Raw genomic sequence first — 15,374 nt, 5'->3', positions numbered from 1 at the left:
ACATCACACACATCCATGCCCGAGGCAGGATTCGAACCTGCGACCGTAGCGGTCTCGCGGTTCCAGACTGCAGCGCCTAGAACCGCACGGCCACTTCGGTCGGCTCGTATTTCGGTGTGCTATGTTGTTTGGCAGGTAGTGTTAAGTTCCTATAGTTTGGTCCTACAGGAACTTACCACTACCCACCAAACAACATATCACACCGAAATACGAAAGGTATTACAGAAGTGATCCACAAAGCTGTCCTATCGCTGACATCCATCTGCGGCAGAATCTCAGAACATACTGCCTGCTTTCATCTAATACTTTCCCCTCTTTGGGGAAGTGTGAGGGGGAGTTTGTAGCCTTTCGGCTTTTATTCCCCTGTGTACTTGTGTGTGTGATTATTTCTGTACTTTTGTGGTGTCTGTGAACTGTGATGATTGTTCTGTGTGAGTCTGGTGCTTGCCTGAGGTTTGGCGAGATAATTGTAGTAATTTGGGTAGGAGCAGGATTTGGGAATGGATATTGGGGTTTTTCTCTTCGACTTAGTCGTCGAAGATCGTCATGGGGCGATTGTGTTTATCGCGGGACATGTCATACCGACCTAGGGAGTGGATGAGGTCGTTTCCCGACCTGGAAGTACCTTCATAGAAGTTCAAACGTAATGAGTCATCTCGAGTAGAATGACCTGCTCCATGACAACCAGCAGCGGTTCCAGAATCTGAGTTGTTGCAATGTGTGACTTCAAATATCTTGTGTTACATTGTATATTTCGTGCCATAGGACTGACGATGGATTCATCCCGAAACGCATAATGACAACGTAAATAAAGATTGTATTGGTGACTATAGGCTTCCGCAGAGAGGGGGGGGGGGGGGGGGGGGGGAGAAAGAAACAAGAGCGGGCACTTACCTTCCTTTTCAGTATGGTACACATATATTTTTCTCATTTATTGATTGGATTACCATCAATTCTCTGGAATATAATAGCTTTTTGTGTCACTAAGTTCTATGGCACGACACGTCTCGAAACTTAGCAACTCTTTCATATAAAAAATTCGGACATGTGCTAGTAAGGTTTGCACTCTGAAGTTTTGTACATATTTAATTATGTGTACACATAGTTCATCTATAAGTTTAGATGTGTGAGTCTGCGAGATTCAAAATTTGACACAAAAGGCCTTTTGTTTTGATTGCAGTGACTTGTGTGATATAATTACAAATGTACAATTATCGGAATTTTTTCTGTATTTTTACTGTGAAACCTTGCTTTTTGTCAAATTTCATGATTCTAGGTCAACAGGAAGAGCCTTCTAGCTTTTGATGAGTGAATTTGCGAGTATCAAAATATATGACATTAATGGTCGCATCTTTTCAGTGCATTGACTTAGAAGCTTTTATTTTCTTATACCGCCAAGGGAGCGTAGACGTAAGTATTTGACGTAAATTTCAACTTGATACTCCCACCCGTACCTGAGAGAAAGGGGTTTTAACAGACGGACAAACAACAAAGTGATCCTATAAGGATTCCGTTTTTACCAATTGAAATACAGAAGCCTAAAAATGGTAATTTTAATGTCCTGAACCCGCCCCCTCTCCCCCCCCCCCCCCCCCTACCCCCGAATACATTTCTGCATGTGCCCATCATGTTGGTGACCGAGGCAAGTGTATTGCCCTTCCATGCCGGAATGATAGGTCGTACAAAACGAAACTTGCGTGTCTCACACCTAACATCCTGAAAGCCTTAGATCAAGACAATTAGGTAGATGAAGTATTTCCTGACTTCCGAAAAGAATTTGACTCAGTATCACATCAACGATTATTAACATAGTGCAAGTATATGGGTTATCAAACATAATTTGTGACTAGATTGAGAATTTCCTGATGGGGAAGACGCAGCGTATTGCCTCGGACGGGAGGTAACCGACATATGTAGAAGTAGCTTCAGGCGTACCACAGGAAAGTGCATTTGAACGTTGTTGTTCATGTTGTATATTAATGACCTGAAGGGTAACATTAATAGAATATTTAGATTTTTCGCAGATGACATAATTATCTATGATGAAGTACTACCTGATAAAGAGCTGCATAAATGTTCAATCAGATCTTGATAAGATAGAAAAATCGTGCAGGTATTGTCAGTTCGCTTTGAATGTTCGGAAATGTAAAACTGTATACTTCGCAAAATGAAAAAGAAAGAAACATGGTATTTTATAACTATAATATGAATGAGTGTCGACTGAAAAAAAAAAACGAATACAAATACGTGATTGTAGCGATTTGTGGGAATCCCAAATGGAATAATCACATAGACTCAGTCGTTGGTAAAGCAGGTGTCAGACTTCGATTCATTCGTAGGATGCAGGGAAAATGCTGTCAGTCGACAGGGAAGATTGATTACGAAACGTTCGTGCGACTCTTCGTAGAATACTGCTCACGCACGTTAACATCAAATACGACTAATTGTGGACGTAGGAAGTAGACAAACAAGGACAGCATGTGCAGGGATACGTCTACTTGACCGAATGTCTCGTAAATGCTGAAAAACTGAAATGGAAGACACGTGAATGTAAACACCAACTATCTCGTGGAAACCTTACTAAAGTTTCAGCGATCAGCCTTACAGCCTCTTATGTATCCCGTAGCAAGGCAAGACAAGACTAATTATCGCTCGCACAAAGCTATTTAAGTAGTCAGTCGTTTCGTTAACCATATCCGAATGCAACAGGAGGAAAATCTGATACGTAATACGTGGGACGCTTTGCTACTTCGCTCGTAGCTCTTCTCCTATAATTTCTTAGAAAAATTTAATGCATACGCAGTTCGTCAGGTATAATTTTTAGTTTCGAAGATCGGAAACTGGACTGCCTCCAGAGGGAAAGAGTATTGTCCCAGTGACTTTATAACGCTATCGACAAATATGCGGAAGGAGTTATTTGTCCTCCGCGCAGCTGCGCTGGCCTGGTATCGTGGAGGGAGCACCTCGCTCTCTGAACTCAGCCTTTATCGCTGCTTTCAAATAACGAGACCTTGCTGCTCGTTTTTCAAGCTTCTGTTCTTGGCCTTCACAGTTTTTACCGGTCATTTTCGAAGATTGTCGCACACGTCATAGGATTATCGCTCGTCCGTCTGCCGCGCAGTTCTAATTTCAGCACGAATGCCGTAACAGCAATAAACAAGTTTCATTATGTAACGAACGAGCGTCCACCTCCTGTTACTCATTTATGGGAAATATGCGGCAGTATACAGAATGTTTTAGGAGTAAACGGACGTCACGGTATTTGTTTTGTTTACTAACCTTTGGTGTACATAGCGTAATACCAGCGTTTCATTACATAGGTGGTACAACTGATAATTTAAAAAAATTTTAAGAGGATACAGAGCACGTAATCTTCGATAACATATCGTACGTACGATATCATGCTAACTGCGGAAAACATAGTTCTTTTTGAATTATTGAGAAATGTACGAGTAAAGCATAGCTCGAATACACTAACTTCTTCTGAAACAAAATTGTTTCCTGATCTTGAGGGTGTGCAAAGAATTTTATAAGGTAAAGATTAAACAGTACTGCTTGACAGACTGTTCACGAGATTGTACAAAAGCTTTCTGTGGCAGCAAACAACTCATTTATACGTGCAAGTTACTTAGACTCTTGCACACTAAAAGATGTGATAGTACAGACTATTTTGAAGCGTAGATACCAGATAAACTTCTTATCTGTTCTCAGCGGTTTCAGGGCTATAACTGTTTTGAAATGATACAGATAACTGCAACTAGCAGATCGTTACATGTTGTGTTTTAGTGTCAGGTTTCCTTCACAACTCGGTTCAGAATTGTAAACGGCAGCTTCAGTGTACTTTGCAGTTAATGTTCGCAGGTGTTATGGTACTAATAGCATCTGGCGTCTACATCCTCTTTTTAAGGCATTGGCAAACATTCAAAAGTTGAGAATTCAACGTCTCTATTGTTTGCACTGTTCTCCTGTGAACTTCAGTTTCAGACAGAAATTACAGATAAAATGGAAGAATTAATGATGTGTTAATTTAGAGTTGCTTATACAGTTCTCATTCCTAACTGTTTGAGACAAGGCCTCCGTTGTGTGAAATTTTCGCCCCTAGACTTCGTTTTCGGATCAAACACAAATTACAGATAAAATACAAAAATAAAATACAAAAATTACTGATGTGTTAATTTTATGTCGTCTGCACTGTTCTCATTCCTAGTTGTGTCAAACAACCATGTTTCGGAAATCTTTAAAAACAGGGAACTGTTAAGCTCTCCATCTATATAAATTACTAACCTCCAGAACTACATAAATTAGTGAAGAACTTACGAGCAGAATGAAATTTTCACTCTGCAGCGGAGTGTGCACTGATTTTGAAACTTCCTGGCAGATTACAACTGTGTGCCGGACCGAGACTCGGACTCGGGACCTAGTCCCGCAAGTTTCGCAGGAGAACTTCTGTGAAGTTTGGAAGGTAGGAGACGAGGTACTAGCGGAAGTAAAATGGTGAGGACGGGTCGTGATTCGTGTTTGGGTAGCTCAATGGTAGAGCACTTGCCCGCGAAAGGCAAAGGTCCCAAGTTCGAGTCTAATCTGCCAGGAAGTTTCAAGTTACGAGCATTCCCTTTGGTACAGCCGTTGTATCAACTGTCAACATTTGTCCGTTTCCCTCTGAAATAATTTTGTAACAGCTAAACGCGCGAAACCTTTTCAAACGGACACCATGGGCTTTGATTAACGGTTAATGGATATCAGTGTTTTACTTTGTGGAACGACTTACAAGAGATTACTGTTGACGATGGAGACCAGCTTCCGTCCTTTATTGTTTGGTTTGAACTCTGCCGCTCTTACTAGAAGCGGTGCACGTCAGCATGCCTCTATACCCGCCACAGTCCACCTTATCAGGTCCCTGTTGCTTCCACTCTGAATATATCATGGAATCGTGTTGGTATATGAATCAGACAGTGGAAGCTTTAACTTATAATCTACAAACTTTCGTGAAAAGAACATTTTCTTTCGTTCGTCATATCTCATGTTAAGTTGTCTGAGCATATCAGAAACAGTTTCATGTTGACTAAATCAGCTGTGGCTGTTACAGCTCTGAATTTCTTCTATTTCCTCTTTTTCCTTCTATTTCCCCTTTACTTCTACTATTTTCTAAAAATCCTAACAGTGGAAAAATAGATTGCACGACACTTTTTGCACGGGGTGTAAGTAAATTAATATGCGCTGCACCGCCAATTTTTTTTTTTTTTTTTTTTTTTTACTAGCTATCGAATGCTCCTAAGAAATTAACGTGGTTAGTGTTGAAAATAATCATATTGTAGCCGAAAATGATTTAGTGACACCAGGCAAAATCTAAACTTGAATGACTGGATTAGCTCTGTTCCTCCCTAATATGAGGCCAGTACCTTTATCACTGCAGTACCTCTCTTGGTTTTACTGTTTTGAATGCTCAACATCCCAAAAGCAGCTCCGGAGGCCACGTTAAAATGCTCCTCCAATAACTGTATAGTGACGACTTTGAGCGTTGTTGTCTTTGAACTCTGTTAAAGTCGTCACCATTCGGACCACGAATTCTAACGTTGAGCATTGAACGTGCCGAGTTTCTGACATCATAGCGTGGAAAAAGCACTTTGGGGAGTCTTCCCGAACGTGCAGACCAGTATCTAGTATATCAGATATTTCCAGCGTGCATCTGAACGTAGGCCCATGGGATGGAAGAGCGCCACCTACGTAACATGACGCCATCTTTCTTCAGTACAGGGTCGTAAGCCGCCACATTGGCTTTCAGTTAAAAATCCATATGTATATATATATCCTTTCTAGGCACCTGTAAATAGAGGGTCTCTCGTAAACCCATCGTTAGTTGTACGACTTGTAATAAAGTTACGGAAACGTCATATTGGTGGTTAAAGATTTATTGTAGCTTGCTTGTTCAAAAAAGTATGTTGTTTCATGGCAACGGCACATTGACTGTCTGTCAGAAAAAAAAAAATGGGTCTGAGCACTATGGGACTTAACATCTGTGGTCATCAGTCCCCTAGAACTTACAACTACTTAAACCTAACTAACCTAAGGACATCACACACATCCATTCCCGAGGCAGGATTCGAACCTGCGACCGTAGCGGTCACGCGGTTCCAGACTGAAGCGCCTAGAACCGCACGGCCACACCGGCCGGCTCTGTCAGAAACGAATGGTTCTTGGTACGATTTGTTATAATTAAATTTCAGTTGATAATATATGTACGATTAATGGTTTCAGGCCGGCCGGAGTGGCCGAGTGGTTCTAGGCGCTACAGTCTGGGACCGCGCGACCGCTACGGTCGCAAGTTCGAATCCTGCCTCGGACATGGATGTGTGTGATGTCCTTATGTTTAAGTAGTTCTAAGTTCTAGGGGACTGATGACCTCAGATGTTAAGTTCCATAGTGCTCAGAGCCATTTTTTTGAATGGTTTCAGAAGGTGGTAAGATGCAAGTGTGGTGGTGTCTCATTGATGATCGGTGTTACTCAATGAGTACAGACGTAGAATTGTAAGGTAACAGCTGTTTTTTTGCTGATTCGCGTCTCACCAGACACAAATATTTTTGTACTAACCTTCGTGTTTTCTAATAGGTTCCGGTACTTTCCTAGTAACTTAGTAGAAGTATATTCTATAATATTCGTTGTTATGTGAATATAAGTGCGCTCTTTCTAAGAAGTAACTTTGTTCGATTGGCTTTGTCTAAAACACGGCTTGCACTACTTGCGCTAATATATTTTGGACTTTCTTGTTTCAAGTTTTGTACTTAATATGTTGTAAAGATTCTTGTATTGAACCAGAACAGTGATCAAGTAAGAATAACCTTAAGGTTTCGCTAAAAAGTGAGAACGTAAAAAGTAAGAATGAAGACATAATTTGTATCTTACGTGGAGAAATAGTATAAATTTGTATCACACAATGTTTTCCTTTATTGTCATTTTGTCTCTCTCGGACCATATGGGCGGAAGTGGGCTGTCACAGAGGGTGAGGAGCAGTGCGTTGTGTGTGTCGTGTGGCTAGGGCTTCCCGTCGGGTAGGCCGTTCGCCGGGTGCAAGTCTTTCGATTTGACGCCCATTCGGCGACTTGCGAGTCGATGGGGATGAAATAATGAGGATTAGGGCAACACAACACCCAGTCCCTGAGCGGAGAAAATCTCCGACCCAGCCGGGAATCGAATCCCAGCCCTTAGGATTCACATTCTGTCGCGCTGACCATTCAGCTACCGGGGGCGGACGTTGTGTGGGTAGGGCAGTGGTTGCAGAAGGAATGGGATGGGGATTGATGGAGAGGGAAAAGGAGAGACGAACCCTGATGTGGAGCGTGATAGGGAGGCGTTGGGGGGGGGGGGGGAGTTAAAGGTGGTAGGAGTGATAAAAGTCGGGTATGATCTCATTGTCTGGGAGAGAGTGTTTGTTGAAATATCGCACTACTTGTAATGGAACTTTATTAGCCCCTTATTGACTGGACATGGTACTTTCCTTTATACCTTCTACATCTACATCTACATGATTACTCTGCAATTCACATTTAAGTGCTTGGCAGAGGTTTCATCGAACCGCAATCATACTATATCTCTACCATTCCACTCCCGAGAAGCGCGCGGGAGAAACGAACACCTAAACCTTTCTGTTCGAGCTCTGATTTCTCTTATTTTATTTTGATGATCATTCCTACCTATGTAGGTTTGGCTCAACAGAATATTTTCGCATTCGGAAGAGAAAGTTGGTGACTGAAATTTCGAAAATATATCTCGCCGCGACGAAAAACGTCTTTGCTTTGATGACTTCCATCCCAACTCGCGTATCATATCTGCCACACTCTCTCCCCTATTACGTGATAATACAAAACGAGCTGCCCTTTTTTGCACCCTTTCGATGTCCTCTGTCAATCCCACCTGGTAAGGATCCCACACCGCGCAGCAATATTCTAACAGAGGACGAACGAGTGTAGTGTAAGCTGTCTCTTTAGTGGACTTGTTGCATCTTCTAAATGTCCTGCCAATGAAACGCAACCTTTGTCTCGCCTTCCCCACAATATTATCTATGTGGTCTTTCCAACTGATGTTGTTCGTAATTTTAACACCCAGGTACTTAGTTGAATTGACAGCCTTGAGAATTGTACTATTTATCGAGTAATCGAATTCCAACGCATTTCTTTTGGAACTCATGTGGATCACTTCACACTTTTCGTTATTTAGCGTCAACTGCCACCTGCCACACCATACAGCAATCTTTTCTAAATCGCTTTGCAACTGATACTGGTCTTCGGATGACCTTACCAGACGGTAAATTACAGCATCATCTGCGAACAACCTAAGAGAACTGCTCAGATTGTCACCTAGGTCATTTATATAGATCAGGAACAGCAGAGGTCCCAAGACGCTTCCCTGGGGAACACCTTTTACTCGATGATTTGCCGTCTATTACTACGAACTGCGACCTTCCTGACAGGAAATCACGAATCCAATCGCACAACTGAGACGATACCCCATAGGCCCGCAGCTTGATTAGAAGTCGCTTGTTAGGACCGGTGTCGAAAGCTTTCCGGAAATCTAGAAATACGGAATTAACTTGAGAGCCCCTTATTTTTCTTTATGACATATTTATGGATATTAAAGTTTTTATTTATGTATACTGCAGAGAGCACAGCATGGCTGGGATATAAATATGGGACATTCCACAAACTGTGATTTGCGAGCCAGACAGAGCCGACAACTGCCGCTGGAGCGCGCTACGATCGCGTATACCACGTTGGGGCGCATCGTTTCCGAGCGTTCAGCAGCACGTTGAACTCCGCACGCCCAACGTTGCCGTCCGGAAGCACTGTCTGTGTGCCGATGTCGTATGGCGTGAGTCACCGGTGAGGCCCGATGCATCGGCATTGGGCATCGGGTCACGGCGACCGCCGGCAGCTAAGTACGGCCTCAGTGGCGATGACTGGATAGGGAGGCGCGAGGGAGCAACGGCGGCGCGACGTGCGTGGCGGCGGCGGCGGCGGTGGCGGTGGCGCGTACAGTGCGTGACGCAGGCGCCGCGCTGCGCTGGGGTCGACGCTCGCCGCGTAGCATCGGCAGGCGCGGCGCGTCCGCGGGCGTCCGCTACCTGCTGGCACCTCGCTGCCGAGACCGCTACCAGCTCTGCCCCTGTCTGCCGAACTGTAGGCGACTCCTAGTCGGTATTCGGAAAGCCGCTATAAGCTGTGACATTTGACCCCTGCCCTGTTCCGTCCCGAGGTGTTGTGCCGGAAGAGCCATTGTTTGGACTCCTCCGTATGCACCCAAATCTGACCGAGCGACGTGGGTAACACACTGGACTCACTTCAGGAGGACGACAGGTCAAATTTGCCTCCGGCCGTCCACCTTTAGGTTTTTCGTCATTTCCCTAAATCACTTAACCTTCGCAATATAATAGGGGTGGGGGTACTTCATGCCCACCGTTTGAAAGTACTGTAATCTAGTCAGTTTCTTTACATTGTAAAACTTTGAAAACGTTATTTATTGTTTTTTATTAATTTATTATCTTCATTGCGCCATTTTCTCTATGCCGAGTGATCAGTGTTCGGAGTATACAATTCTTCACACTAAATAATAATCTCGTTGAATGCACTTCTACGAGTTCTTTCCTTCTTTTTAATCGTCTATAATCAGTACATGAGAAGGATGCCTGACTACGGTAGACACGTGTATCGGTGTAATTATGATTTCATATTTAAAGATACTAAAAGTACAGTGAACATACAGAAGTAAAGGTGTCAGAAAACGTCGCAACGAAGAGACAGTCCCATAACCAAGAATAGGTAATCTTCTGTTTACAGGTATATAACTTCAAATATGTCAGTGCCTGAAGATAGCGAAACGGCCGTAATATCATTTAAAAAAAGTTAATGCAAATTGTGACTTACTCCAGAACACTCATTTAAAATTTTTCATCCCCTAGTCACCATTATGAAATAGTACGCAATACCGTGATAAATGAAAGTTCTTTTTCTGTTTTGAGATTAGATCTACTCAGGATGGACACAGTTACACACACGCCTGGCAAATCTAGGTCGCTGCAGTGATAGTGAACGTTAATCTTGCACAAAACGTGGAATCATTCCGCTTTAATGCGTGGGCAGTCTGCCGAATGTGAGAGGCAACGCTGGTGGCAAGCACTATGGGACTTAACATCTGAGGTCATCAGTCCCCTAGAACTTAGAGCTACTTAAACCTAACTAACCGAAGGACATCACACACATCCATGCCCGAGGCAGGATTCGATCCTGCGACCGTAGCGGTCGTGCGGTTCCGCACTGAAGCGCCTAGAACCGCTAGACCACAGCGGCCGGCTTTTGCTTTTGTTGATTTTCATCTTATATCCTCCTTTCAAGACACTGACCATTCCGCTCAACTGCTCTTCCAGGACCTTTTCTGTCTCTGACAGAATTGCAGTGTCATCGGCGAACCTCAAAGTTTTTATTTCTTTCCCATGGTGCCGCGCGGGATTAGCCGAGCGGTCTGGGGCGCTGCAGTCATGGACTGTGCGGCTGATTCCGCCGGAGGTTAGAGTCCTCCCTCGGGCATGGGTGTGTGTGTGTTTGTTCTTAGGATAATTTAGGTTAAGTAGTGTGTAAGCTTAGGGACTGATTACCTTAGCTGTTAAGTCCCATAAGATTTCACACACATCTGAACATTTTTTCTTTCCCATGGATTTTAATTCCTACTCCGAATGTTTCTTTTGTTTCCTTTAGTGCTTGCTCAATATACAGATTGAATAACATCGGGGATAGGCTACAACCCTGTCTCACTCCCTTCCCAACCACTGCTTCCCTTTTATGCCCCTCGACTCTTATATCTGCCATCTGGTTTCTGTACAAATCGTAAATAGCCTTTCGCTCCCTGTATTTTATCCCTGCCACCTTCAGAATTTGAAAGAAGTATTCCAGTCAACATTGTAAAAAGCTTTCTCTAAGTCTACAAATGCTAGGAACGTAGGTTTGCCTTTCCTTAGTCTATTTTCTAAGATAAGTCGTAGGGTCAGTATTGCCTCACGTGTTCCAACAATTCTACGGAATCCAAACTGATCGTCCCCGCTGTCGGCTTCTACCAGTTTTTCCAAGGACAGTAATTTAAACTACAAACACGAAAAAATATCATTTTTTCCTTCCGAAACCCCGCATATGTCATGGAGGTCGGTGGATTACAATGATCGTCTTTGCGTCAAATCCCAATAAACACAGTAGCTTACGTAACAGATATCTAGCGTCCTGCGAGACAAATGATGCAATATTTGTTAAGGCAGTGGGCGAAATACATGAATACTAAGAGTCTCCTCTTTGCGTGAACTCCCTGTGTTTCTCATCGCTGCTCCATCTCTCACCTTATCCAACCGCAACACTAACTGGCGACAAAACTCGATATTTCTTCAGCTGTGACATAGGACGCGCTTAATAACGGTGGAAATAAGCTTCAGGTAGCCTTTGATCTTTTTAAAAGAAGTCACCGCCGTAGTACAGAAGCATGAGCCGTCCTGGCTGATTTAATGCCGCTGAGAGCTACTGAAGGCGAAGCCGTCCGTGCACAGACAGAAAGAATTCTTGATGAAGTATTCAGCTCTTCAACGATTGTGAGACCGCAAGATATTCGACCTTAAGAAGGAGAGTATCACTGGTAGGTAACGTAAACAGAAGGATGAAATGTTTTCCGTCTTCGACGTGCTCGTATAGTTTAAATGCGTGTGTTCGCTAGCAAGTAACTTCCGCGGGTATCTTCAACATGCGCGTGATGAGGTGTCTACGTTAGAATGAAAACTTACAAGTTTACTTCCACAATTCGCTCGGGCAAGTTGCGAGTAATTTCAGTAACTTGCTGCAAGTACTAGCAGAAATGTTTCCACTAGAGTCGCATCGTGAGGCAGGCAGGTGAACGTTCGCAGTGTCGTGCTTAAAATCCAGCAGCCGCCACCTTTATTGTATTATTATTATTGAAGAAAAATCGTGACGAAGAACAAAAAGTTCAGAAAAAAGAAAAATGTTTGGGTGAAGGGATGGATAAAGAGGTGTACCTTCAATGAAATGAATGAACTAAAATCGGAGCACTTGGTTCACCTCAAAAACTTTCTGAGAATGTCGTATGCAAGTTTCGAATCTCTCTTGCCTGTCGTAGGCCTACAGTCAAATATTCGAAAACGGGATATAAAAATGCGGCAGACTATATCACCGAGAGACCGCCTTTTAATTACTGTTGTATTTTTGCAAACAGTATTTCTTACTTTGATTACAATCTAGCTCAGTGCCCGCTGTTTCGCTCGCGTAGAGCGTATAGTCAGCACAGGTTTTCTTTTGTTTTCCTTTAACCGAATTTTTATGTTGTTCCCAAACTGCGACATCTTCTAAACTTTTACGCAAATTAAGGCCATAGAAGAATGAACTTTTCCGAACGGACTTCTGACCAAAAAGCGATTCTGATAGATGGAGTCGCAGGTTTTTGTTAATGGTACCTTTAGAGTTCTTGTGGTGATATTTCCATAGAAACTTCCATCCCCTAACACATATTTCTTTAGAAGTAAATTTCAGGTTTCATAGATATAGCTTTAAAATGGTTTAATGAAACAAAATATTTTCAAAAAACACTGAAACACGAATTTCTTTCACTTCAAACCGAGAGACCGAATTAAAATTTTCTGAGATTCAGCTATAGTTTCATGATTTTCCGATAGGCAGCGGCGCTATACGTAGCTTCCGAAATGGCGTCTGTAACTGAGGTGCGTTCCACGCAGAGAGCTGTTACTGAATTCCTTTTGGCGGAAAACCAAGGCATTGCAGATATTCAAAAGCGCTTGCGGAATTTCTACGTACGCCTGGCAGTGAAAAAACGCACGGTTAGTTGCTGCGCGTGGTGTCTATCACCGTCGCAACAAGGTCGCGCAAACCTGTCTCATCTTCCGTGTGCCGGCCGGATCCACACAGCTGTTACTCCTGCAATGTTGGAACGTGTGGACAATCTCATTGAAGGTGATCGACGGATTACAATCAAACACCCCGCTGTTCAACAGTACGTCTGTGTTGATGGTACTGACAAACTCTTCCAAGAGTTGGGCTACTCGAAGGTGTATGCCCGATGGGTTGCTCGCCGCCTAACAGAAGACCATAAAGAGCAATGAAAGACCATCTCTTTGGCACAATGAAGGATGCACTTCGCGGATATCAGTACGTGGAGGATGAGGAGGTTATTGATGCAGTATGACGTTGACTCTCACGTCGACCAGTAGACGGGTACCATGCGGTCAACAGGCCCTTTCAGTGTGCTGGCATAAGGGCGTCGCATTATGTTGAAAAATAGGGTTTTGTAGCCAAAAGAGTGGGGAATAATATGGTGCATTGGAATCCTGAACAGAATCAACCTGCTTTCAGAAAAAAATATGTTGCATTACTTAATGAAGGCCCCTCGTATGTTTAGGCTTTCGAACGGTACTTTGGTTTCGGCCTATCTGTCTTTGCGCCCTTCTCCTTTACGACGCTGACATTTTCGTGCCGGTATTGAAAGCACAAACACATCTACAATTTCGAGAAAAACTTCCAGCAACTGGCAGGTTTGGCAAGCAGATGCAGCCAGACGCAAGAAACTGTTTTCACTAACTTGTGGAAGCTAGTTCTGGAAGTTGTCGGAACTTGCGGAAGTCAACTTACTGAGGGTGTTTTTTTACGTCAGAACACTTTCATAAGTAGCTTCTGCAAGCGACTTGCGGAAGTTTACTTGCTAAACAGCGGCCACACGCCTTAATGCGCACACGCTAGGTTGTAAGACAGCTAGGTGAGCAAGGCCTAAATCGAATATGGGCGGTATTTTAACGACCACTGATCTGCTATATTGTCCGGCCTGACTGTGGTCTTCAGGTGGTTTTCCACTCTCGTTTAGGCAAATGCTGAGGTGGTCCCAAACCATCGCCACGGATAATACAGTATCAGTCAGTTGAAATACGATGACACAATGAACGAACTTTACAGACAAATAGCGGTCACGAGCCCCCTCGTTTACGTTAACTGGCGACTGTGGTGGCAGGAAGGATATCCGGCCGCATAGTTAAAGTAAAATTAATCTGCGAAATAATGAAAACAGTGAACTCGAACGATAGACTAAACGCTAGGAAAGACAGATATGTCTTTGCGCTAGTTGGCACGTGTTCCTCATGATGTGCGACTGCTGTTGTTTTGTGAACATACCTGTTTATTTTAGGCGAAAGTGACAAGTGCGTGTAGAGTTCAATGTTTGTGTTGGTTCAAATGGCTCTGAGCACTATGGGACTTAACTTCTGAGGTCATCAGTCCCCTCGAACTTAGAACTACTTAAATCTAAGTAACCTAAGGACATCACACACAGCCACGCCCGAGGCAGGATTCGAACCTGCGACCGTAGCGGTCGCGCGTTTCTAGACTGTGGCGCCTAGAACCACTCGGCCACCCCGGCTGGCTAACGTCCCCTTCCAACGGAGTGATCATTGTGCCGCGCTCTCACTCCACGAGCTGTTGCGGAGAGCTACATGGTTTAAGCCACGACGTCAGCACATAAGAAACCGTATGCAGCATCTCCTCTCGCCCTTTCTCGCGAAATCTCAATGACGGTTGACCAAATATCAGGATACAATCAGACTCCAACACGAGTCCTACCTCATTGTGGTGTGATTTAAATTAATTGATATATGAAATTTAGGTCTGAAGTTGCGACGTTGTAACAAATGGTGCCACCATAGCTGTGCACTGCGAAAGAAAATCTCGTAAAATATCCCAGACTCACTTTTAGTAGATGAGAGAAAATAGATAAACCTTATGATGGCGGTTTTAATGCTTCGGGTGTTCTACGCAATCACCCCGTACTTGAATACAACACGCAGAACGTTCATACAACCGTGTCAAACTGTCAGAAAAGTCTTGCCTTGAAATTCTGTTCAACTCCCGCGCCACACTGACTTTCAACGTCAGTTATGTCGTCAAACCGTTGATCCTTCACGTGAATTTCTACGCTTTGTCGTTTGTAGTAGGTTCGTATTGATAACACCAAGTCTCGTCACCCGTGATGATTTTTTTCCAGGAAAGAATTATCCGTGTTTTGCATTTGAGTCAGGCACAGCATGCGTCCAGAACATCACTCTTTGTGTTTGGGAGCCAATACGTGCTTTTTCTCTTCTTCAAAATTGGTTCAAATGGCTCTGAGCACTATGGGACTCGACATCTGAGGTCATCAGTCCCCTAGAACTTAGAACTACTTAAACCTAATTAACCTAAGGACATCACACACATCCATGCCCGAGGCAGGATTCGAACCTGCGACCGTAGCGGTCGCGCGGTTCCAGACAGAAGCGCCTAGAACCGCTTGGCCACACCGG

The 15,374-nt window shown here is 43.7% G+C and overlaps 1 protein-coding gene across 1 annotated transcript in view; it reads left to right on the top strand.

Annotated features, from left to right (window-relative positions):
• Window positions 1-8,858: 8,858 nt before the first annotated feature.
• LOC124775405 (neural cell adhesion molecule 1-A-like) overlaps window positions 8,859-15,374 on the top strand; it is a 97,943-nt gene continuing 91,427 nt past the window's right edge. Inside the window, exons 1-2 of the mRNA XM_047250239.1 lie at window positions 8,859-8,863; window positions 8,960-9,171. Of these exons, the coding sequence (XP_047106195.1) occupies window positions 8,859-8,863; window positions 8,960-9,171 (217 nt within the window). The remainder of the gene's footprint in view (window positions 8,864-8,959; window positions 9,172-15,374) is intronic.

The sequence above is a fragment of the Schistocerca piceifrons genome, chromosome 2, assembly GCF_021461385.2.
Source record: "Schistocerca piceifrons isolate TAMUIC-IGC-003096 chromosome 2, iqSchPice1.1, whole genome shotgun sequence".
Taxonomy (NCBI): domain Eukaryota; kingdom Metazoa; phylum Arthropoda; class Insecta; order Orthoptera; family Acrididae; genus Schistocerca; species Schistocerca piceifrons.
The sequence above is the reverse complement of the archived record's forward strand: the minus strand, read 5'-3'. Positions and strand labels throughout refer to the sequence as shown.